The 22,865-nt window shown below is 47.3% G+C and overlaps 1 protein-coding gene across 3 annotated transcripts in view; it reads left to right on the forward strand.

Moving 5' to 3' along the window:
• The window catches only part of alms1 (ALMS1 centrosome and basal body associated protein), a 96,432-nt gene that overhangs the window by 37,278 nt on the left and 36,289 nt on the right, over positions 1-22,865 (forward strand). For 2 of the 3 annotated variants that reach the window (XM_063047194.1, XM_063047196.1), the window contains 6 exons: positions 4,861-4,991; positions 9,941-10,910; positions 14,506-14,631; positions 14,711-14,854; positions 16,103-16,839; positions 17,095-17,242. In XM_063047194.1, coding sequence (XP_062903264.1) covers positions 4,861-4,991; positions 9,941-10,910; positions 14,506-14,631; positions 14,711-14,854; positions 16,103-16,839; positions 17,095-17,242 — 2,256 coding nt within the window. The remainder of the gene's footprint in view (positions 1-4,860; positions 4,992-9,940; positions 10,911-14,505; positions 14,632-14,710; positions 14,855-16,102; positions 16,840-17,094; positions 17,243-22,865) is intronic. The other variant, XR_010017785.1, reaches the window with a different exon arrangement.

Raw genomic sequence — 22,865 nt, forward strand, 5'->3', positions numbered from 1 at the left:
ATTCCCCGCTATACTTTACTCCAATCACCTTAAAATTGTGCGCCTTTGTGTTGTGTATTTAGTACTTAAGTAATGTTTGAGTAATCGTGTGTGTGTGTGTAATTCTTTGAGGAAATTACAAGCAGAGTAGACAAAGGAGATGCAGTAGACGTGGTGTACTTGGATTTTCAGAAGGCCTTTGACAAGGTGCCGCACAGGAGCTGCTTAGCAAGATAAGAGCCCATGGAATTACAGGGAAGTTACTAGCATAGGTGGAGCATTGGCTGGTCAGCAGAAAACAGAGAGTGGGAATAAAGGGATCCTATTCTGTCTGGCTGCTGGTAACCAGTGGAGTTCCACAGGGGTTGGTGTTGGGACCGCTGCTTTTTACAATATATGTCAATGATTTGGACTACGGTACTAATGGATTTGTGGTTAAATTTGCCAATGTTGCAAAGATAGGTGGAGGAGTGGGTAGTGTTGAGGAAACAGAGAGCCTGCAGAGAGACTTAGATAGTTTAGGGGAATGGGCAAAGACACGGCAAATGAAATACAATGTTGGAAAGTGTATGGTCATGCCCTTTGGTGGAAGAAATAAATGGGCCAGAGTATTATTTAGATGGGGAGAGAATTCAAAATGCAGAGAGGGAGTCCTTGTGCAAGATACCCTGAAGGTTAACCTCTAGGTTGAGTTGGTTGTAAAGAAGGCAAATGTAATGTTGGCATTCATTTCTAGAGGTATAGAATATAAAAGCAGGGATATGATGTTGAGGCTCTATAAGGCGCTCGTGAGACCACACTTGGAGTATTGCGGAACTTTTCTTCCGCCGTCTCTGTCTCCGAGCCTACTTCTTCGGCAAGGACTCTTCCACCCCCACCAATGACCCCTTCTCCCGTCTTCAACCCTCCTCTTCTTCATGGACACCCCGCTCTGGTCTTCTGCCTGCTCTGGATCTCTTTATTGCCAACTGCCGACGGGACATCAACCGTCTCGACTTCACCGCACCTTGTCCCCATTCCAACCTCACTCCTTCGGAACGCTCTGCTCTCCACTCCCTCCGCACTAATCCTAACCTTATTATTAAACCCACTGATAAGGGGGGTGCTGTTGTAGTCTGGCGTACTGACCTCTACCTTGCCGAGGCACAGCGACAACTCGCGGATACCTCCTCTTATTTACCCCTCGATCGTGACCCCACTAAGGAGCACCAGGCCATTGCCTCCCACACTATCACCGACTTTATCCGCTCAGGGGATCTCCCATCCACTGCTACCAACCTTATAGTTCCCACACCCCGCACTTCCCGTTTCTACCTCCTACCCAAGATCCACAAACCTGCCTGTCCTGGCCGACCTATTGTCTCAGCTTGCTCCTGCCCCACCGAACTCGTTTCTGCATACCTCGACACTGTTTTGTCACCCCTTGTTCAATCCCTTCCGACCTATGTTCGTGACACTTCTCACGCTCTTAAACTTTTCGATGATTTTAAGTTCCCTGGCCCCCAGCGCTTTATTTTCACCATGGATGTCCAGTCCTTATATACTTTCATCCCCCATCAGGAAGGTCTCAAAGCTCTACGCTTCTTTTTGGATTCCAGACCTAATCAGTTCCCCTCTACCACCACTCTGCTCCGTCTAGCAGAATTAGTCCTTACTCTTAATAATTTCTCCTTTTGCTCCTCCCATTTCCTCCAAACTAAAGGTGTAGCTATGGGCACCCGTATGGGTCCTAGCTATGCCTGCCTTTTTGTTGGGTTTGTGGAACAATCTATGTTCCGTGCCTATTCTGGTATCTGTCCCCCACTTTTCCTTCACTACATCGACGACTGCATTGGCGCTGCTTCCTGCACGCATGCAGAACTTGTTGACCTTATTAACTTTGCCTCCAACTTTCACCCTGCCCTCAAGTTTACCTGGTCCATTTCCGACACCTCCCTCCCCTTTCTAGATCTTTCTGTCTCTGTCTCTGGAGACAGCTTATCCACTGATGTCTACTATAAGCCTACTGACTCTCACAGCTATCTGGACTATTCCTCTTCTCACCCTGTCTCTTGCAAAAACGCCATCCCCTTCTCGCAATTCCTCCGTCTCCGCCGCATCTGCTCTCAGGATGAGGCTTTTCATTCTAGGACGAGGGAGATGTCTTCATTTTTTAAAGAAAGGGGCTTCCCTTCCTCCACTATCAACTCTGCTCTTAAACGCATCTCCCCCATTTCACGTACATCTGCTCTCACTCCATCCTCCCACCACCCCACTAGGAATAGGGTTCCCCTGGTCCTCACCTACCACCCCACCAGCCTCCGGGTCCAACATATTATTCTCCGTAACTTCCGCCACCTCCAACGGGATCCCACCACTAAGCACATCTTTCCCTCCCCCCCCTCTGCATTCCGCAGGGATCGCTCCCTACGCAACTCCCTTGTCCATTCGTCCCCCCCATCCCTCCCCACTGATCTCCCTCCTGGCACTTATCCGTGTAAGCGGAACAAGTGCTACACATGCCCTTACACTTCCTCCCTTACCACCATTCAGGGCCCCAAACAGTCCTTCCAGGTGAGGCATCACTTCACCTGTGAGTCGACTGGGGTGATATACTGCGTCCGGTGCTCCCGATGTGGCCTTTTATATATTGGTGAGACCCGACGCAGACTGGGAGACCGCTTTGCTGAACATCTACGCTCTGTCCGCCAGAGAAAGCAGAATCTCCCAGAGGCCACACATTTTAATTTCACATCCCATTCCCATTCTGACATGTCTATCCACGGCCTCCTCTACTGTAAAGATGAAGCCACACTCAGGTTGGAGGAACAACACCTTATATTCCGTCTGGGTAGCCTCCAACCTGATGGCATGAACATCAACTTCTCTAACTTCCGCTAAGGCCCCACCTCCCCCTCGTACCCCATCTGTTACTCATTTTTATGCACACATTCTTTCTCTCACTCTCCTTTTTCTCCCTCTGTCCCTCTGAATATACCTCTTGCCCATCCTCTGGGTCACCCCCCCCCGTCTTTCTTCCCGGACCTCCTGTCCCATGATCCTCTCGTATCCCCTTTTGCCTATCACCTGTCCAGCTCTCGGCTCTATCCCTCCCCCTCCTGTCTTCTCCTATCATTTTGCATCTCCCCCTCCCCCTCCAGCTTTCAAATCCCTTACTCACTCTTCCTTCAGTTAGTCCTGACGAAGGGTCTCGGCCTGAAACGTCGACTGCGCCTCTTCCTATAGATGCTGCCTGGCCTGCTGCGTTCACCAGCAACTTTGATGAATGTTGCTTGAATTTCCAGCATCTGCAGAATTCCTGTTGTTTGCCTTGGAGTATTGTGTGCAGTTTTGGGCTACTTATTTTAGAAAGGATATACTGACATTGGAGAGGTTTCAGAAAAGATTCACAAGAATGATTCCAGGAATGAAAGGGTTACCATATGAGGAACATCTGGCAGCTCTTGGGCTTTTTTCCCTGGAGTTCAGGAGAATGAGAGGGGATCTCATAGAAACATTCCGAATGTTAAAAGGCCTGAATAGATTAGATATGGCAAAGTTGTTTCCCATGGTAAGGGATTCTAGGACAAGAGGGCATGACTTCAGGATTGAAGGATGTCCATTTAGAACAGAGATGTGGAGAAATTACTTTTGTCAGAGGGTGGTAAATCTGTGGAATTTGTTGCCATGGGCGGCTGTGGAGGCCAAGTTATTGGGTGTATTTAAGGCAGAGATAGATAGGCCTTGATTAACCAGGGTATCAAAGGGTATTGGCTGAAGGCAGGGGAGTGGGGATGACTGGGAGAATTAGATCAGCCAATGATTGAATGGTGGAGCAGACTCGATGGGCCAAATGGCCTACTTCTGCTCCTGTATCTTATGGTCTTATTATTGTTGGTTTAAATGAATTACACATTATATGTACAAATATGTTAAATACATACATTATCATGCTACCACGTGATATGTGTTTGCCTCACTTAAAGTAAACACATAGTTAGACTTGCATTCCTGGATTCCTATGTCTTCCTTTGAATTAGTTTAATGTTTTGAAGTTACAAATCATAACACCTTGTCTTTGCCATTTCCACCCGTGGAAAAAGTCTCTGTCTACTCGATTTTGATCTTCTGTGAAGTCACCTCTCATCTTCCTTCACTCCAAAGAGTAAGGCCCCAGCTCCCTCAACCTGTCTTCATAAAAGACGCTCTACGATCCAGGCAGCGTCCTGGTAAATCTATTTCCTGTCAGATTCCTTAATCTGCAGCTCTTGTTGTCTCCACCAGTTTACCCACCAGCTCTGTCACTATCTACACTCCTCCCACCCAGGGGGCAGAGCTTTAAAGTAAGAAGGGAGCGATTTAACAGGAACCTGAGAGGCAACTTTCTCACCCAGTGAGTGGTCAGCTCATGGAATAAGCTGCCAGAGGAAGTGGCTGAGATGGGTACATAAGCATTTAAAAGACACTTGAACAGGTACATGGCAAAGTTTAGAAGTACAGGACTAAACAAATGGGACCAACTTGGATGGGCAACTTGGTCAGTTTGGATTGGTTGGGCTGAAGGGCCTGTTTCTGAGCTGAATGAGTGAATACCTGTATCACATTGGGCCTGGTGACATTGGTCCAGTAAACAGGAGGCTTCGTCTGTTGGAATAGTGGCCTGCCTTCAGAAACCTTACTGGAGGGACAAAAGACTAAGTCTGTAGACAGACTCTCTGCTGCTATTGAGGGTAGGCTTGTTCCTTTCGTACCAAGACATGATCTTAGTGTTTGGGGTCAAGGGATTTTGCTGTAAGGGTAAAAATTAAAGCATCTCATTGACCCAGTTTCAGATGTCTAATATCGAACTTTGCTGCTAAGAGTCACAGCCAATACTCTGTGGTGTCTTCTCTGATCATCCAGGTGGTGAAGAAACAAAGAGATCAGCTCAGCCTCTGGACCCACTCTCAATGCTTGATGAGGAAGACCGCAGAAAGATTGAAGAAATCAAAGCAGAGCTACTTCAGAAAGCAAAGACTTCCATTGGCCTCCAGGTAGGTTTGAGAAAGCTCCCACCTTCAGGCTGCTGGACATTCATGGAGGTGTTTGATGGGAGGATACAGACTGAGAGCTTCACTCTACACTCTGCAGGGTGGTAAGGAAGGCATATGGTGTGTTGGCCTTCATTAGTCAGGAGATTGAGTTGAAGAGCCTTGATAATGTTATAGCTCTATGAAACTCAAGTTAAACCACACTTGGAGTATCGTGTTCCGTTCTGGTCACCTCATTATATGGAAGCTTTAGAGAGGGTGCAGAGGAGATATACCAGGATGCTGCCTGGATTAGAAAACATGCTGTACGAGAATAGCTATGGCTTTTCTCTTTGGAATGAAGGATGATGAGCGGTGACTTGAAGTTGGTAAGATAAATAGATCGACTGGACAGCCAGAGACATTTTCCCCAGGGTGGAAACGGCTAATACAAGGAGGCATAATTTTAAGGTGATTGGAGGAAAGTATATTGGAGGTAGTTTTTTTTTTACACAGTGGGTGTGCAGAAAGTTTTTTATATTTCCTGTAGTGGGGGAGTCTAGGACCAGAGGGGCGCAGCCTGAGAATAGAAAAAAATCCTTTAGAACAGAGATGAGAGGAATTATTTTAGCCAGAGAGTGGTTAATTTGTGGAAATCATTGCCTCAGATGGCTGTGGTGACTAAGTCATTGGGTATACGAGGGGTGGTTGATAAGTTCGTAGCCTAAGGTAGAAGGAGTCAATTTCAGAAAATCTAGCACATTTATTTTTCAACATAGTCTCCTCCTACATTTACACACTTAGTCCAGCAGTCGTGGAGCATACGGATCTTGGACCTCCAGAAAGTGTCCACAGCAAGGGTGATTGATAAGTTTGTGGCCGAAGGTAGAAGATGAGTTATACAGCTCTCGTTACATGCACATGCAGTTCAATGCTTTGAGTGATTATGCAGAAAGTCTGAAGTTAATAACTCATCTCCTTCTACCTTAGGCCACAAACTTATCAATCACCCCTCGTATTTAAAGTAGAAGTTGATGGGTTCTTGGTTAGTCAGGGTGTTGAAGGTTACAGAGAGAAGGCAGGAGGGCAGGAGAATGGGATTAAGAGAGATAATAAATCAACCATAATGAAACAGCGAGGTGTAGACTCAATGGCCTCATTCTGCTTCTTTGTCTATTGCAAGGTGCTGCCAGGAGTGGTGGAAGAGGCAGATTTATTAAGGACATTTGACAATCTACTGAGTAAGCACAATGAAAGATAGAAGGCTATGCAGGAGGGAAGGGTTAGATTGATCTTAGAGTAGATTACAGGGGCTGCACAACATCATGGACTGAAGTACCTCTTCTGTGCTGTATTGTTCTACTGTTGGTGTGTTTGGTGGTGTACGTGTGTACGGTTGAATGAAAGTGAACTTCAACTTGAGCTATGAGAATTCAGCTGGATAAAGCTTTGTACTGCTGGAGTTGCTCGTTCCCCTCAGGGAGATTTCTGCATATTTGGGCAGTCTTCAGTAAACAGAGGGGCAAGTCTAGACCTGACCTGTGAGAAATGTATGCAGTAGAACTGGATGTAGACCCAACCAGTGCAGAGTCTGCACCCGGGCAGTTACTCGGTGCTTCACTGCCTGCAGGGTAAGCTGCTCTTTTATTCATCCCTTTGTTTGAGTTTCCCAGTCCGTCTGCTGCTCGGTGTGTGCACTAATCCATGTTAGCCACATCCACTGAGAATGTGCCGCCTTTGAAAGCTCAAAGTCAATTTATTATCAAAATGTATACGTTAGCATATGCTACCTTGAGATTTACTTTCTTGAGGGAATTTACAGGAAGCATAAAGATTATATAGAACATATATAATCCATGGGAGTGTTGTGGCAGTATAGCGGTTAGTGCGATGTCGTTACAGCTCAGAAGTTCTGGAGTTCGGAGTTCTATTCCATTGCTATTTGCAGGGAGATTATATGTTCTCCCTGTGAACGAAGTGAGTTTCCTCCATTCTAAAGAGGTACAGGTTAGTAGGTTAATTGATCATTGTAAACTGTTTTGTGATTGTCCAGCCTAACCCCCCCCCCATCAAGAACATATATACAGAAAGGTGGTGGGGAAAAAGGCAGTAACATCCCTGCTTTGTCCCACTGCCATCAGGGAGGAGGTTATGTAGTATACACGTCAGGACCACCAGACTTAAAAACAGTTACTTTCCCCAAGCTGTTAGACTGATCTACACCTCTACCCACTAACCCACCCCTCCACACCCCAACCATCACTACTTTATCATTTCTTGTCAGAGTCACCTTATGTACGGACAGTCCAGTCCCTAGCATCACTCTATGGACATACAGTCAATCTATGTATAGAAACCATCTTATGTATTTATATTTATTGTGTCCTTTATCTTATTGTGTTTGTTATGCTGCATTGGATACGGAGAAACAATTATTTTGTTCTCCTTTACACTTGTGTACTGGAAATGACATTAAACAATCTTGAATTTACTCTCAATAATAAAATATTTACAGGAGAAATGAACAACATAGAACACTACAGTGTGTGATTGAACAATGACAGGTTATTGGTGATGTTCAGTCTTTGGAACTTGGAGCTCTCAACGTTATTGCTGTATCCAGGAGCATGTGCAACCCCTCCCGCCCCCCCCCTCACCTTTCCCAAAGTGAGTGTATCTGGGACTGATTTGGAATTGTTACTTTCATTCTTAAAGAAGGTATCCAACTGTAGACTGTTGTTGTAGGACCTGATAGCTACCCTTATTCGTACTGTTTTCAGTGCTGTCTTGTTCTCATAATGTCTTGATTTGCTTGTGATCTGTCATCATGGGTTAGTTTAGAAGATTGAGAGGAGATCTCATTAAAACCTATCAAATATCGAAAGGCCTAGATAGTGGATGTGGAGAGGATGTTTCTAGTAGTGGAGGACAAGAGGACACAGCCCCAGAATTGAAATATGTCCATTTAGAAAAGAGGAGGAGCAGTTTCTTTAGCCAAAGGGTAATGAATCTGTGGAGATTGTTTAATATTATTTCCAGTGCACAAGTGTAAAGGAGAATGAAATTGTGACTCCAGATCTGATACAGCACAAAAAAAAACAATGTGATAAGGAGCACAATTAGAATAACAATATAAAACACTATATATATAAAATATATAACAGCTTATATACATAGATTGTATGTCCGTAAAGTCTTGCTGGGCACAAAAATGGTGTCTCTGACAGGAAATGATAAAGTAGTGGTGGTTGGGGTGTGGTGGAGGGGTGTGTTAGCGGGTGGACGTGTTGATCAGCCTCACTGCTTGGGGAAGGTAACTGTTTTTGTGTCTGGTGGTCCTGGTGATGATGCTATGTAGCCTCCTCCCCAATGGGAGCAGGACAAACGGTCCATGAGCAGGGTGGGTGCGACCCTTCATGATGTTACTGGCCCTTTTCCGGCACCTTTCTGTATATATGTCCTTGATGGTGGGTAGGCTGGTGCCAGTGATGTGTTGGGCAGTTTTGACTCCCCGTTGTAGAGTCATCCTGTCTGTAGAAGGCCAGCACAACAGGAATTGGTGGATGAAGGTGACTGTCGTCTTGTCCAAGGAGATCTGTAAACATGGATTCCACTGGGTTAGGCTGGCAGCTCCCAGCATATCAAAAACTCATCGCCATTTGCTGAGGCTGGGTTTGAGTATGTTGTACTTGGTCGGACTCATCAGTGCAGACTTCTTCATTGCAGGCACAAGATACCACCAGCTGGCTGCCCGTAAGTTGCTGAGTTAGTGGTGTGCCGTCCACTCTGGTGTGTGATCTGCCCATTGCTCTTTGGTGCACAAAATCCAGAGGATCGGCTGGTTTCAACAGGGTGTCCCTCTCACTGTGAGGAGCATGTTTAGAGTTTGTGTTGACCCGCATGGACTGGAAGTCAGCATTGTTCGTGCTGTGTGGTGAAGTCCTTTGGGGAGGGGATGGGGCAAATACTCCATTTGTGGCTTGTGGATTTGCTGTGTGAGTGTGCTGTTCATTGTCTGTCATGGGTGAACACTTAATTCACAGTGGGGGTGGGGAGTTCTTCTGTTAATCCTGCCGATGTGTTCTGAAGTAACACACACACAATGCTGGAACTCAGCAAGTCAGGCAGTATCTGTGGAAGGGAATAAATAGTCAAAGTTTCAGCCTGAGAGCCTTCATCAGGATTATGGTCCTTGGTGAGGTGTGTGATGGGTTTATTCTGGAGATAAAATGACAGCTGAGAATGCTGTCTCAATGTGCCACTGTTAACTCCAGGGGGTATGGGCAGGGGAAAAGAAACCAAGAAGTGACCTGGGACCACTCTCTACTAGCAATGGGTCGGAATGAAGAAGCCTACAGAGGAGATGCCCAACGGGAAAGGTACTGATACATCATCTGCAGTTGTCAAAATTTGGATTTCAGTTCCGGTGCTGTCTGTAGGAAATTTTATATATTCTCCCCATGTGTGCGTGGGTTGCATCCGGGTGTTCCGGTTTCCTCCCACAGTCCATAGATGTACCAGTTAGTAGGTTAATCGGTCATTGTCATAGTCCTGTGATTAGGCTGGAGATAAGTAGCTGGGTTGCTGAGCGATGCAGCTTGTTGGGCTGGAAGGGCTATTCCTAGCTGTACTTCTAAATCAAGGGTTCTCAACCTTTGTTATGCCATGGACCAATACCAATAAGCAAGGGGTCCATGGGCCCCAGGTTGGGACCCCCCACCCCACCCCAGCTCTAGGTAAATAGATAGATAGATAAAATGGATGCAGCCTCACCTTGTAACTACGGATCTCTCGTCCAGTAACATCCTGGTGAGAAGAATAAACTAGTAGAGAAGGCATTGTGTACATGTAAGTTTGGTGGCAGGCACATCCTCGAAGGGCTGAAGGGCCTGTTTCCATGCTATGTCATTCTGAGTCTGAAAGGTGGGGTTGGTGACTTGGGTACCAGACAAAGTGACGTGTGTCTCTTGCAGTGTACGTGGTCAGTGAAGGCTAAGGATTCATCACTGGCGTTGGACCCAGGCTGGCCTGCCTGTTCCCTCCCCACCTGCCTGCCCCTCAGCAGCACAAGATCACAAATCCACACCCAGGACTGGGGCCCATTGGACAAGCAGTGGAACATGGACAAGCTCCTGGGGACCTTCGGTGCAGGGTCTCCCCCAACTCCCATTGCTGCCATCACTATCTGTTCCCGCAGGAAGACCCCTTCCTCAAGCCCCTCGCTTTCGGCGTCCCTCCTTATGGCTCCATCTGACCACGAGCAGCCCCCTGCCCACCTCCCTGAAGCCAAGGTCTCGGCCATAGAGCCAGCTCAGTGCTCGGAGTCAACGGTCGATAATGAGGAGGGTCAATTCCCACAGGAGGACAGGCTCATTGCCAAGCCCATTACAGTGAGACAGGACATAGCAGAGGCAGCCGAGGGGCTCAAGGATGGTGACTCCATCTCAGCCCCTCTCCGCTCTCCCACCAGGACTGTGATGTCCCACATCAGGGTGACCCTGTCTCCTAACCGCACCAGGAGCCCCCTTTCTCCCTCAGGCAAGCCGCTTCTCCTGTCAGGAACGCAGCCGTCTCCATCAGCTGAGCACTCCATCCCTGGAACAGCCAGCCCCAGCCCACCCTATCCACCATTGCCCATGCCCATGCCTGCCATTTGCCCTACCTTCCCATCCTTGCCCGACCACTCCCCAGGAGCCATGTTCCCTGGCACCGAGCAACCACTGGACCAGGTCAGTCCGGAAATGAGGACTCTCACAGTACAGGGCAGCAGCAAGGTGGACGTGTCCACTCAAACGTCTGGACTGGCTTTCACCCCCCCAGCACGATCTATGCTCAGCCAGGCGGCAAGCCAGGACGTGGGAGTTTCGAGTGAGGGAACACCATCCATACCGGCTCCGGTGACTGGGGGAACCACTGATGTCTCTGGCCATGGCTTGACCATAGGTGAGTACCCGAGAAAGGTTGGGGGGAGAAAAGTTGGGGGAGAAACATGGACAAAGCATCACACAAAATGCTGGATGAACTCTGCAAGTCAGGTTGTAATGAAGTATCTTGGCCCAAAATGTCGACTATTTATTCCCCTCCATAGGTGCTGCCTGGCTGGCTGAGTTCCTCCAGCATTTTGTGTGCTACTTGGGATTTCCAGCAGCTGCAGAATCTCTCATGTTTATAGCATGGATAGAAGGTTGGCTGACTGGCAGGAGGTAAAGATTGGGAATAAAGGGAGCCTTTTTCTGCTTGCTGCTGGTGACCAGTGGTGTTCTGCAGGGGTGGTGTTGGGACCGCTTCTTTTCATGTATTATGTCAGTGATCTGGATGATGGAATTGGTGACTTTGTGGCCAAGCTTGCAGATGATACAAAGATAGGTGGAGGGGCAGGAAGTATCGAGGAAGTCGGGAGTTTGCAGAAGAACTTATGAGAATTGGGTTGTGTTTGGTTGTGTCCTTTGGTAGATGGAATAAAGATGTGGACTATTCTCTAAAATGGGGAGAAAATTCAGAAGTCAGAGGTGCAAAGGGACTTGGGAATCCTGGAGCAGGATTTCCTGAAGGTTACTTTACAGGTTGAGTCGGTGGAAGGCTAATATATGTATTGGATTTGGGCTGGAGGTCATTTCCAATGGGGGTAGATGAAGGCCCCACAGAAGGACGGAGTTTGAGCTGTTGCTCTTGATGCTGACGATAGAAATTCCAAGACATGATTACTGGTGTGGACTGTGGTTTCCTTCAGTGTTTCAGTTTCCTTTTTTGTTGCTGACTGGCAGGTGGGTGATATGTACTTTATTGGGTGAGGGGTGGGGTTTGGGGTTTGATGATGTAGCTGCTAAGTCTGGGTGGGTGATCTGTTAGTTTTTGTGTGAGGGACAGCTGGGGGGTTGGGAGTTTGATGTTTTACCTGCCGTGTCTGGGTCTGGGTGGGTGATCTGTTGGTTTTTGTGTGAGGGAGAGGTTGGGTGGTTTGGGGTTTGAGTTTTGTTTCTTTTTCTTTTTTGTGCAGGAGGGGGTCCTCACAACCACCATTGCTTTTCTGTATTTTCTGGCTATCTGGAGAAGACAATTCTCAGAGTTGTATTCTGCGTACATACTTTAATAATAAAATGAACCTTTGGACCTTTGAACCTTTAGAGAGGATGTTTCCTATAGTGTGGGAGTCAAGGAGCATAGGTCACAGTCTCAGAAAATAATGACATCCCTTCAGAACAGAGATGAGGCAGAACTTCTTTAGCCAGAAGGTGGCTGAGGAGGACAAATTATTAGTTATATTTAAAGTGGAGTTTGATAGGTTCTTAATTAGCCAGAGGGTCAAAGTTTACAGGGAGATGGTAGAAGCATGGGGTTGAGAGGGAAAATAAACCAGCCATGATTGTATGGAAGGACGGACTTGATGGGCTGAATGGCCTAACTCTGCTCCTATGCCGCAATGCCTTAGAAAGGCTCGTGTATACTATCTTGTAGTCTGGTCCGTTCGATGTGCCTGATGTATTTTTGTGGTCCTCAGATTGGTAGTAATGGGAGGATGGACTGATTTTTCTGTTGGGTTACTGGAACAATGCATCCCTTGTGCAGACATCACAATGTTTGTGGCATCATATGGAAGTGTTCTGCATCCTCTGGTGCACATGGGACAATGGGACACTGCTGGTGGCTGGAAAGTGGACAGAGAATAGAAATCTCCAGACCAGCGGTGGGCTGATTGGTGGGTGAGGGTGAGGCTGGGGGTAGGGAGGTTGGGCGGGGGTTGGGGGTAAGGTTGGTAGACCTTTGTACTTTTTGTACCTTGGTAAGCTTTTGATGCCCATACTGATCAAAAATGAATGAACCAGAGCCATCAAATGTTCCTCATACGTTAAAGCTCTCTGCTTCTTCTGGACAACAGACCCAACCAGTTCCCCTCACCACCACTCTCCTCCAAATGGCAGAACTGGTCCTCACCCTTAATAATTCCTCCTTCAGCTCTTCCCACTTCCTTCAAACCAGTGCTATGTGGAACAGTCCATGTTCCAAGCCTACACCTGTGTCGCTCCCCAACTCTTCCTATGCTACATCGATGACTCCATTGGTGCTGCTTCCTGCAGCATGCTGAACTCGTTGGCTTCATCAACTTTGCCTCCAGCTTCCGCCTTGTCCCTGAATTTATTTTGTCCATTTCTGACATCTCCCTCCCTCAATCTCTCTGTCTCCATCTGTGGAGACAGTCTATCTACTAATATTTTTTATAAACCCATTGATTCTTACAGCTACCTGGACTATCTCTTTTCACCCTGTCATTTGTAAAAATGCTATCCCCTTTTCTCAGTTCTCCTGCCTCCACCACATCTGCTCTCAGGATGAGGTTTTTCATTCCAGAACTACTGAGATGTCCTTCTCCTTCAAAGAAAACAACTTCCCTTCCTCCACCGTCTACACTGCCTTTACCTGAATCACTTGTAATTCGAGCATGTCTGCCCATCCTCTCACCACCCCACCAGGGATAGGGGTCCTCTTGTTCTTGTTTACCATTCCACCTCTGCGTTCAGCACATAATTCTCTGTAGCTTATGCCATCTCCAACGGAATCCCGCCACCAAGCACATCTTTCCCTCCTCCCCCCCCCCCCAACCTTCTGCTTTCCACAGGGATCGCTCCATAGCTGACTCCCTTGTTCACTCGTATCTCCCCACTGATCTCCCTCCTGGCACTTACTCTTGCAAGCGGAACAAGTGCTATACCTGCCCCTACATTTCCTCCTTCACTACCATTCAGGGCCCTCAACAGTCCTTCCAGGTGAGGCGACACTTCACTTGAGAGTCTGTTGGGGGCATCTACTGTAACTGGTGTTCCCGGTGTGGCCTCCTGTATATGGGTAAGACCTAGCGTAGATTAGAGGAGGGCTTCACTGAGCCAGAGAATGCGGAATCTCCATGTAGCCGCCCATTTTACTTCTACTTCCCATTTCCATTCTGCCATGTCAGTCCATGGACTCCTTTACTGTCGCGATGAGGCCACACTCAGACTGGAGGAGCGATACCTCATATTCCATCTGGGTAGCCTCCAGTATGATGGCACGAGCATCAATTTCTTGATCTTCCCGTAATGGGCCCCCTCCCTTCATCGTTTCCCATAGCTGTTTCCCAGATGGGAGTCACAAAAGCCAGTGACATCCCAGGTCAGTGAGTCCAGAGGCAGAGGTTCGAAAGTTGAAACCCCTGGGTCGTCTTGTCCAGAGGACAGAGGCCCAGTGTTGCTAGTCTGTGTGTTCGGGCCGGAGACTGAAGGTTGGAGTCCTAATATCTGAGAGTGTGGATCCAAAGACTGGAGACCAAGAGGTGGTTTGTCCTGGGGTTAAGTGTGTGTGTATGTCTCCCTGTTGCTATCTTGCTTTGTTTTGGTGCCAACACCTGCAGGCTGTTCTATTAACATTGTGGCAGAAACCTGCAGGCTGCCCCCAGCACACCTTTGGTTGAGTTGGTTGTTAATGCAAATAGTGCATTTCACTGTATGTTTTGATGTACTTGTGATAAATTACTCAGAATCTGAACAACGTCTTATCTTGCTCACAGATGTTCCCCTGATGTTGCCTTACAAACCCGCAGGCAGCTCCAAGCTGTTCTACGTGCCCAGCTCTGGAGCAAGGCATAGGATTGGCCTGATGGATTCCAAGAACAGTGGTGAAATCTCCCAAACAGGTCATTCTCAAACTTTTACTATCTCCCTGCAGGTTCTGGCATTGTGGGTTTTTGACCTGGGCTCTCTTTTATCCCCTAGATTTAAATAATGTACCTCCCCCAGGCCCCCAGTCCCAAGTACTACCAACATCAGGAAGCCACAGAGCACTTGGCAAAGGAACAGAGCACTGGAACGGTAGGAAGACTATAGCCTCAAAGGAGACCAGGAGCAAGGAGGAAAGAGGTGAGCATGTGGGAAGGGCAGGCACCTCAATTTGGACAGATCTGATAATAAACACACGAGATTCTGCAGATGCTGGAAATTCAGAGCGTACACACAAAATGCTGGAGGAACTCGGCAGGTCAGGCAGAATGTATGGAGAGGAATAACAGTCAATGTTTTGGGCTGAAACCTGCCACTGGGACATAATTTGATCCAGTCCTGAGAATGGCAATGCACTTATTTAACTCCCAATAATGGTGCTGGTTTTAAGTTCTTTGATAGTGTTTCAAAGTTCCTAGACAAGGATTTCAGCTGAAGCTCCCCTAAACTAAGCCGTCTTCTGTATTTATTTATTGTTTTTTAAAATTATTTATCTTATTGTGATTTTTTTTTGTGCTGCATCAGATCTGGAGTCTCAGATATTTCATTCTCCTTTACACGTGTGCAGGAAACAACATTAAGTAATCTTGAATGAAGGGTTTTGGCCTGAAACGTCAATCTTTACACTGCCTGACCTGCTGAGTTCCTCCAGCATTTTGTGTGTGTTACTCTAGATTTTGAACATCTGCAGAAACTCTTGTGTTGATGATTTGAGTTTCTGAGGACTGATTTACTGGGAAGGCTAGAGCAACGAATAGTGTAATGAAGCTACATCTTTGTTCTATGTTTTTGAAAAGTGAAGTATGTTTTTTTTGAGGTGGGAAGTTGTTCAGGCCCATGGGGTGAGCCAGGAGTGAGGATAATTTGGCTCGGATGCACCATGTCTTGCTGATTCCTGTGACCGCAGAGAGGTGCCCCCCAAGGATCAGAATATCAAACACAGTTTGACGATAAGTCTCAGAGACACCAATACAGCTGAAAGCTTGCTCAAAGGTGCAACTTTTAAAAGAGGACAGAGAAGCTTAGGGAGGGAATTCCAGAGCTTCCTAAACCAGAGTTCAAGGTCTGTTGGTGGGAGGGGGGGGTGGAGAGCTTGGGCAGGTAGTGACACACGGACCCAGTTGTGGGTGGTTAGGTGGGAGGTGGTCATCGGGAAGGGAAGAGATATGAACTGAGGTGTGTAACTGGGAGCCTGTGTACAACAGCAGGGTTGTGGGTGAAGAAGGGCAGGAAGGGTGAGGAGAGCAGTGCTTAAGTTCGGTAAGTGGGGGCAGGGACAGCGATGGGTGGTGGAAATAACGTTGGGGGGGGGCGGTTGAAATGTCAGGAGAAGGGGATTGGAGTGCATCCTTGAACCTCCACTTTACACCACTTGTTGTGCCCTCACAGATCCCAGATCTCACCGGAACCTGCACACCCAGCGAGCAGGGGGCTTGGAGAGCTCACCAAGGCATGGGCCAGAAGATGAGGGTACCCAGTACAGGGCGAGCCGCCACCCTAAGGAGAGGCAGCAAATGGCAGGCAGCCGACACGCCCCACTCCAGCATACCAAACGAGAGGCCTGGTTTGGACCCTGCCCCCTGGAGGGGCAGTCCGGGTTCTCGTACAAGGAGCGGGCAAAGGCAGCGGTGAAGAGTGCTTGGGAGCAGCCAGTACCTGTGGATCGGCCCCGGGGCAGCGCTCTGGATGAGCTGTGGGAGCACTTCCAGGAGCGGCAGCAGAGGCACTGGAGCCTGAACTCGAGCACAGCCAGCGAGTTGTCCCTGCTGCAGAGGCTCGATCGCCTGGCGCAGCTCCTGCGGGATCCCTGTTCTCTGGCTGCTGGCCGCCCACGCTCTCCTAGCATCACTTCGATGGCTGACAGTGTCCGATTCCTGCACGACCCCGGCAGCTCATCACCCAGGGTCCCATCCACCGAATCAGCCACCAGCGGCCCATCGGACTCCAGCAGTGCAGCTTCGACCATCGACACCGCCCGCCTGGTCAGGGCATTCGGGCCCGAGCGTGTGCTGCCACTCAACGGTCTCTACGGCACCATCCAGCGGCAGAGGGAGCGCTCAGCTCCGCGACGGGAGCGGCCGAGGAAGGGAGAGACTCGATGCCCTGGGGCTCCTGGTACTCGCAAGGTGAGTGTATCACCTTCTTCCACACCCCCTCGTGCTGTGCCCTTCCCATCCCCCTCCCACAGGAAGTATACTAGGCTGTTACTTGTAATTCTATAAAATAGAGGCAGACAATTAATTGTTTAAACAGTCAGATCTAACACTGGGGATGGGCTCCTGCGGTCACCCGTGCTGTTCTCCATTCCGTGTCCTGTTTCTGATCTCGCTCTCCCTGCGTGCGTGTGATTGTATGGGTGATATTCAGTGCTTCCTCTGCAGGTCTCCGCCCCGCAGGCTCTTACTGTATCCTCTAGCACTTCTGACTCAGTGGCCGGACGCAGAGGGTCAGCTTGGCTGCCCCACAGACCCTCTCGCCGGCTCCTCTCCAAGAAGGTTACTCGTCTGGTCGACCAGGGCGTGCAGGCAGGTTAGTGAGAGGAGGGCGCATCAGCCCCTTTAGTGCTCTTTTACATCGCTCCTCATAACATTTCCTGATCTGTGCTTTCATTGGATGTCCGTGACCACGACAAACTGTGCTGGACGCAGGTGTGCTGGTGAAACACACCAAGTTAATAGTCATAGAACACTATAGCCCTTGGCCCATGTCCGTGCTGAACTATTAACCTGCCTGGATTTACTGACCGGCACATGGACCGTAGCTCTCCGTACCCCTCCCAGCCATGCACCTATCCAAACTTCAATGGTGCAATCAAACTGACATCCACCACTTCTGCTGGCATCTCTTTCCACACTCTCACTACTCTTTGAGTGAAGAAGTTCTTAAATAATTCACCTGTCACCCTAAACCGATGACTTCTAGTTCTAGTCTCACCTGCTTGCATTTAACCTATCAATATCTCTCATAATTTTGTATATTTCTATCACTCTCCCCTCATTCTCCTAGACCTGGAATAAAGTCCAAGCCTGTTCAACCTTTCCGTATTACTAAGGAACTCAGGTCCTGGCAACATCCTCGTAAATTTTTTTTGCACTTTTGTCTTATTGACATCTTTCCTGTAAGTAGCTGTATTTCCTACGGAGCATCGAGAAAGCTCACCTCTGTCCCAGGATACTGATGGACTTTTACCGCTGTACCATTGAGAGCATACTCACCAACTGCATCTCAGTGTAGTATGGCAATTGTCCTGTATCAGACTGCAAAGCACTCCCAACGTGTGGTGAAAGCTGCCCAGCGGATTATCGGCACCCAATTGCCCGCCATTGAGAACATCTACCATAAACACTGCCTGAGCAGGGCGAAAAGCATTATCAACGATGCATCTCACCCTAACCATGGACTTTCTACTCTCCTCCCATGCGGTAGGCGCTACAGGAGCCTCCACTCCTGCACCAGCAGGCACAGGAAGAGCTTCTTCTCTGAGGCGGTGACCCTGCTGAACCTCACGTCACCTCGCTAAGCAGTATTGCACCCATATTGTACTGTCTCAGTACTTTTATATTTGTGTGCTGTAGCACTTACTTTTTATTCACAGTTATTTTGTAAATAACACTATTCTTTGCATTTCTGGTCAGATGCTAACTGCATTTCATTGGCTTTATATCTGTACTCTCTACAATGACAATAAAGTTGAATCTAATCTAAAAACTGCATACAATACTCCAAATTAGGCCTCACCAACATCTTGTACAACTTCAATACAATATCTCAACTCCTGTATTCAGTACTCTGATTTATGAAGGACAATGTGTTAAAAGCCCCCAGAATCAGGTTTAATATCACTGGCATATGTTGTGAAATTTGTTGCTTCATTGCAATACATAATAAAAAAAGCTATAAACTGCAATAGGAAATGTGTATAAAAATAAATTAAGTTAAGCAAAAATATAGAGGAAGTGTTCATGGGTTCAAAGTCCATTCAAAAATCTGATGGCAAAGGGGAAGAAAATGTTCTTGAAATGTTGAGTGTCTCTCTTCAGGTTCTTGTATCTCCTCCCTGATGGTAGCAATGAGAAGAGGGCATGTCCTGGGTGATGGGGGTCCTTAGAGATGGACGCCGCCTTTTTGAAGGAGTGCCTTTTGAAGGTGTCCTGGATGCTGGGAGTCTAGTGCCCGTGATGGAGCTAGCTGAGTTTACAACTCTCTGCAGCTTATTTTGATCCTGTGCAGTGGTCCCTCTATAGCAGATGGTGATACGACCAGTTAGAATGTTCTCTGTGGTACATCTTTAGAAGTATGTGAGTGTCTCCTCAAACTCCTGATGAAATGTAGCTGCTGTTATGCCCTCTTTGTAATTGCATCACTGTGGTGGACCCAGGATAAATCTTCAGCGATGTTGACATCTAGGAACTTGAAGCTGCTCACCCTTTCCACTACTGATCCCTCGATGAGGACTGGTGTGTATTCCCTTGACTTCCCCTTCCTGAAGTCCACAATCTTCTCCTTGGTCCTACTGATACTGAGTGCAAGGTTGTTGCTGTGACTCTACTCAATCAGCTGATCCATCTCACTCCTGTACACCCCCTCACCACTGTCTGAAATTCCCTTGATTTCTTCATTATTCAGAGTAGGTCAGCAATTTGCTGTCTGGGGCCTCTGCCTCTTCTAAAACCAGCGTGTATGTCTGGCAGTTCTCATTCCATATATTGCTGGAGTCTTGCTTGCATGATCTTTAGCATTATCTTGATAGTGTGTGAAATTGTTCAGTAATTTGAACATTCCTTTACATTTCCCTTCTTGGGATTGGGAAACTGATCTCATGGACTGTTACTTTGTGTTGAGTGATGCTATGAACTGTACCATGTAGAGCTACTCAAGATGGACAGGTCATGGCGGAGAGGTCAGACTAAATATGGTGCACTGGAGAAGGAAATGGCAACCCAACCAGAGATATATGAGAATGACACTGGAAGATGAGCCCCACAGGTCTGAAGGTACCCAACGTGCTAATGCGGAGGAATGGAGGACAAGTATAAGTTGTAATGACCTGGTTGGATTAAAGCCGAAAGGATGTCCAACTGCTGATGTGCCTGGAAATGGAAATGGAAAGAAGGTCTGATGTTGTAAAAGTTGCTACACCATGGGAACCTGGAATGTAAGATCCATGTATCAGGGTAAACTAGATGTGGTCAAAAATGAGATGGCGAGACTAAACTTTGACATATTGGGAATTTGCGAACTAAAGTACACTGAAATGGGTCATTTTACATCAGACAATTTCTTCTGCTGTGGGCAGGAAACCTGCAGAAAGAATGGAGTGGCTTTAATTGTCAAAAAAAAAAGAATCAAAATCAGTGATTGGTACAACCCCAAAAATGATAGAGTGATGGCAATACGACTTCACGGCAAGCCTTTCAACATTACAGTGGTCCAAGTTTATGCTCCAACCACAGAAGCCAAAGAGGATGGAATTATCCAGTTGTGTTTTCTTTTTGAAGAATTGCAGCACTTCCTGGATATGACACCAAAAAAGGATGTTGTATTTGTCATTGGAGACTGGAATGCCAAAGTTGGAAATCACGGAACACCTGGAATAACGGTCAACTTTGGACTTGGAGTACGGAATGAAGCAGGACATCAACTGGTAGAATTTTGCCTAATTAACTCTCTGGTGATAGCAAATACCCTCTTCCAACATCCTAAGAGGCAGCTCTATACATGGACATCACCAGACGGTCAACATTGAAACCAGATTGACTATATACTTTGCAATCAGAGATGGAAGAGTTCTATACAGTCAGTTAAAACAAGACCAGGAGCAGATTGTGGCTCAGACCATGAGCTGCTTGTTGCAATGTTCAGAATAAAACTGAAGAGCATCAGGAGAACTAACCAGCAAAGTTTGATGTGATAGCATCCCTCAAGAATACGCTGTGGAGGTGAAAAACAGATTCAGTGGATTAAACCTGGCAGAGAGAGAGCCAGAAGATCTATGGATAGAAGTAAGGAGCATCATACAAGAGGTGCCAACAAAAAATATTGCAAACAAAAAGAAGATCAGTAAAGCAAAATGGCTTTCTGCGGAGGCTCTACAAATGGCTGAGCAGCGAAGAGAAGTGAAGGCCAATGGAGATTGAAACAAATACCTCTGACTGAATGCAGATTTCAGGAAGATAGCAAGGAAAGATGAGGAAACTTACTTAAAGGATTAATGCAAAGAAGCTGAAGAAGCCAACAGAACTGGAAAAACAAGAGATCTATTCAAGAGGATTAGAGAAATCATAGGAACATTTCATGCAAAAATGACTATAGTTAAAGACAAAGAAGGGAAGGACCTTACAGAAACAGACAACATCAAAAAGAGATGGCAGGAATACACAGAAGAATTGCACAGGAACGATCCCAACAGTGAAGACACCTGCAATGACTCCCTCATCGATCGGAGACGAGGTTCTGTGGGCGTGATATCTTGCCTCCCTGGGGCCGGATATTCTGGAAAGTGAAGTCGAATGGGCGATAGAAAACATTGTCAATAATAAGGCTGCAGGATGTGACAGGATTCCAGCTGAATTGTTTAAAACTTTAAAAGGTGATGCTATAAAAGTGTTGCATGCAATTTGCCAGCAGATCTGGAAAACCCAACGATGGGCTTCAGAGTGGAAAAGATCAGTTTATATTCCAATTCCAAGAAGAGAAATGTAAAGGAATGTGATGTCAGAGATAGGGTTTTTAATACAGAAAATGGTGGGTGTATGGAACAAGCTGCCATGGGTGAGTAGGGCAGTCCACATCAGGAGTGCGTAAAAAGAGCTACCTTTCAGTCAGGTCCCTGTTCAAGATTTAAAGAAGCAGAGCTTTGCACTGATTTTTCTCTGAGTTCAGGGGTGCATAGAAAGAGCTACCTTTTAATCAGGACAGCGATGGAGATTTTAAAGGCAGTGAGGTTCACGGTAGTTTCTCTGAGCTGAGGTGTGACCAATCAGCAAGAAGGATTCATTAGAAAGGCCCAAGAAAAATAATTCAAGTGCAAGTGGAGCGTTCACTCTTTAGGAGTGTGCCAGTCTTTAGAGTGGCTTTGGCTCATTAGGCTTGGGTGAGGTAGATTGTCTTGTGAGTTGCTCTCTGTTCTTATTTGTTCATTCCTCGTCCATTAGGATATAAGTAGTTTAATGAGAATGGCTCCAGATGCAGTATTTTGTACTCTGCGTGGGATGTGGGAAGTCTGGGAGACTGGAGATCTCCCAGATAAACACATCTGCACCAAGTGCACCAAGCTGCAGCTCCTGAGAGAATGGATGTAGGAACTGGAACTGCAGCTCGATGACATTGGACTTGTATGGAGAATGAGATGATAGAAGCTACAGGGAGGTAGCCATCCCTAGGTTGCTGGAGACGGGTAACTGGGTGACTGTCAGGAGAAGGATGGGAGATGCACAGCCAGTGCCGAGTACACCTGTAGCCGTTCCCTCAAACTTTAGATACTATTGAGGGGTACGACCTACCGGGGAGTAGCCACAGTGACCGGGTCGCTGGCACTGAGTCTGGTGCTGTGGCTCAGAAGAGCAGAGAGGTGAACAGGAGTGCAGTGTTGACAGGAGATTCCATAGTTAGAGGAACAGAGATGAGGTTCTGTGGACATGATATCTTGCCTCCCGGTGCCAGGATCAGGGATGTCTTGGATCAGGTCCATGGCGTTCTCATGGGTGAGGGTGAGCAGTCAGAAGTCTTGGTGCATGTTGGCACCAATGACATAGACAAGGTGAGGAGGTCCTGAAAAGAGATTTTAGAGAGCTAGGGAGCAAGCTGAGAAACAGGACCTCCAGGGTAGTAATCTCTGAAATGCTGCCTGTGTGATGTGCCAGTGAGGGCTACTGAGGTGACTTTAAACTAGAATGGTTGGGGGCTGGGAAGCAAATTAAAGAGGCTAGGCGAGAGGAGGTTAGTTCACAACAGGGGGATGGGAACCAGTGCAGAGAGACAGAGGGGTGTAAAATGAGAGGAGAAGAGTAAAAGTGGCAGGCCGACAAATCCAGGGCAAGCATTAAAAAGGGCCACTTTTCAACATAATTGTATAAGGGCTAAGAGAGTTGTAAAAGAGCGCCTGAAGGCTTTGTGTGTCAATGCAAGGAGCATTTGTAACAAGGTGGATGAA

The sequence above is a fragment of the Mobula hypostoma genome, chromosome 4 (genome assembly GCF_963921235.1).
Source record: "Mobula hypostoma chromosome 4, sMobHyp1.1, whole genome shotgun sequence".
Lineage (NCBI taxonomy): Eukaryota > Metazoa > Chordata > Chondrichthyes > Myliobatiformes > Myliobatidae > Mobula > Mobula hypostoma.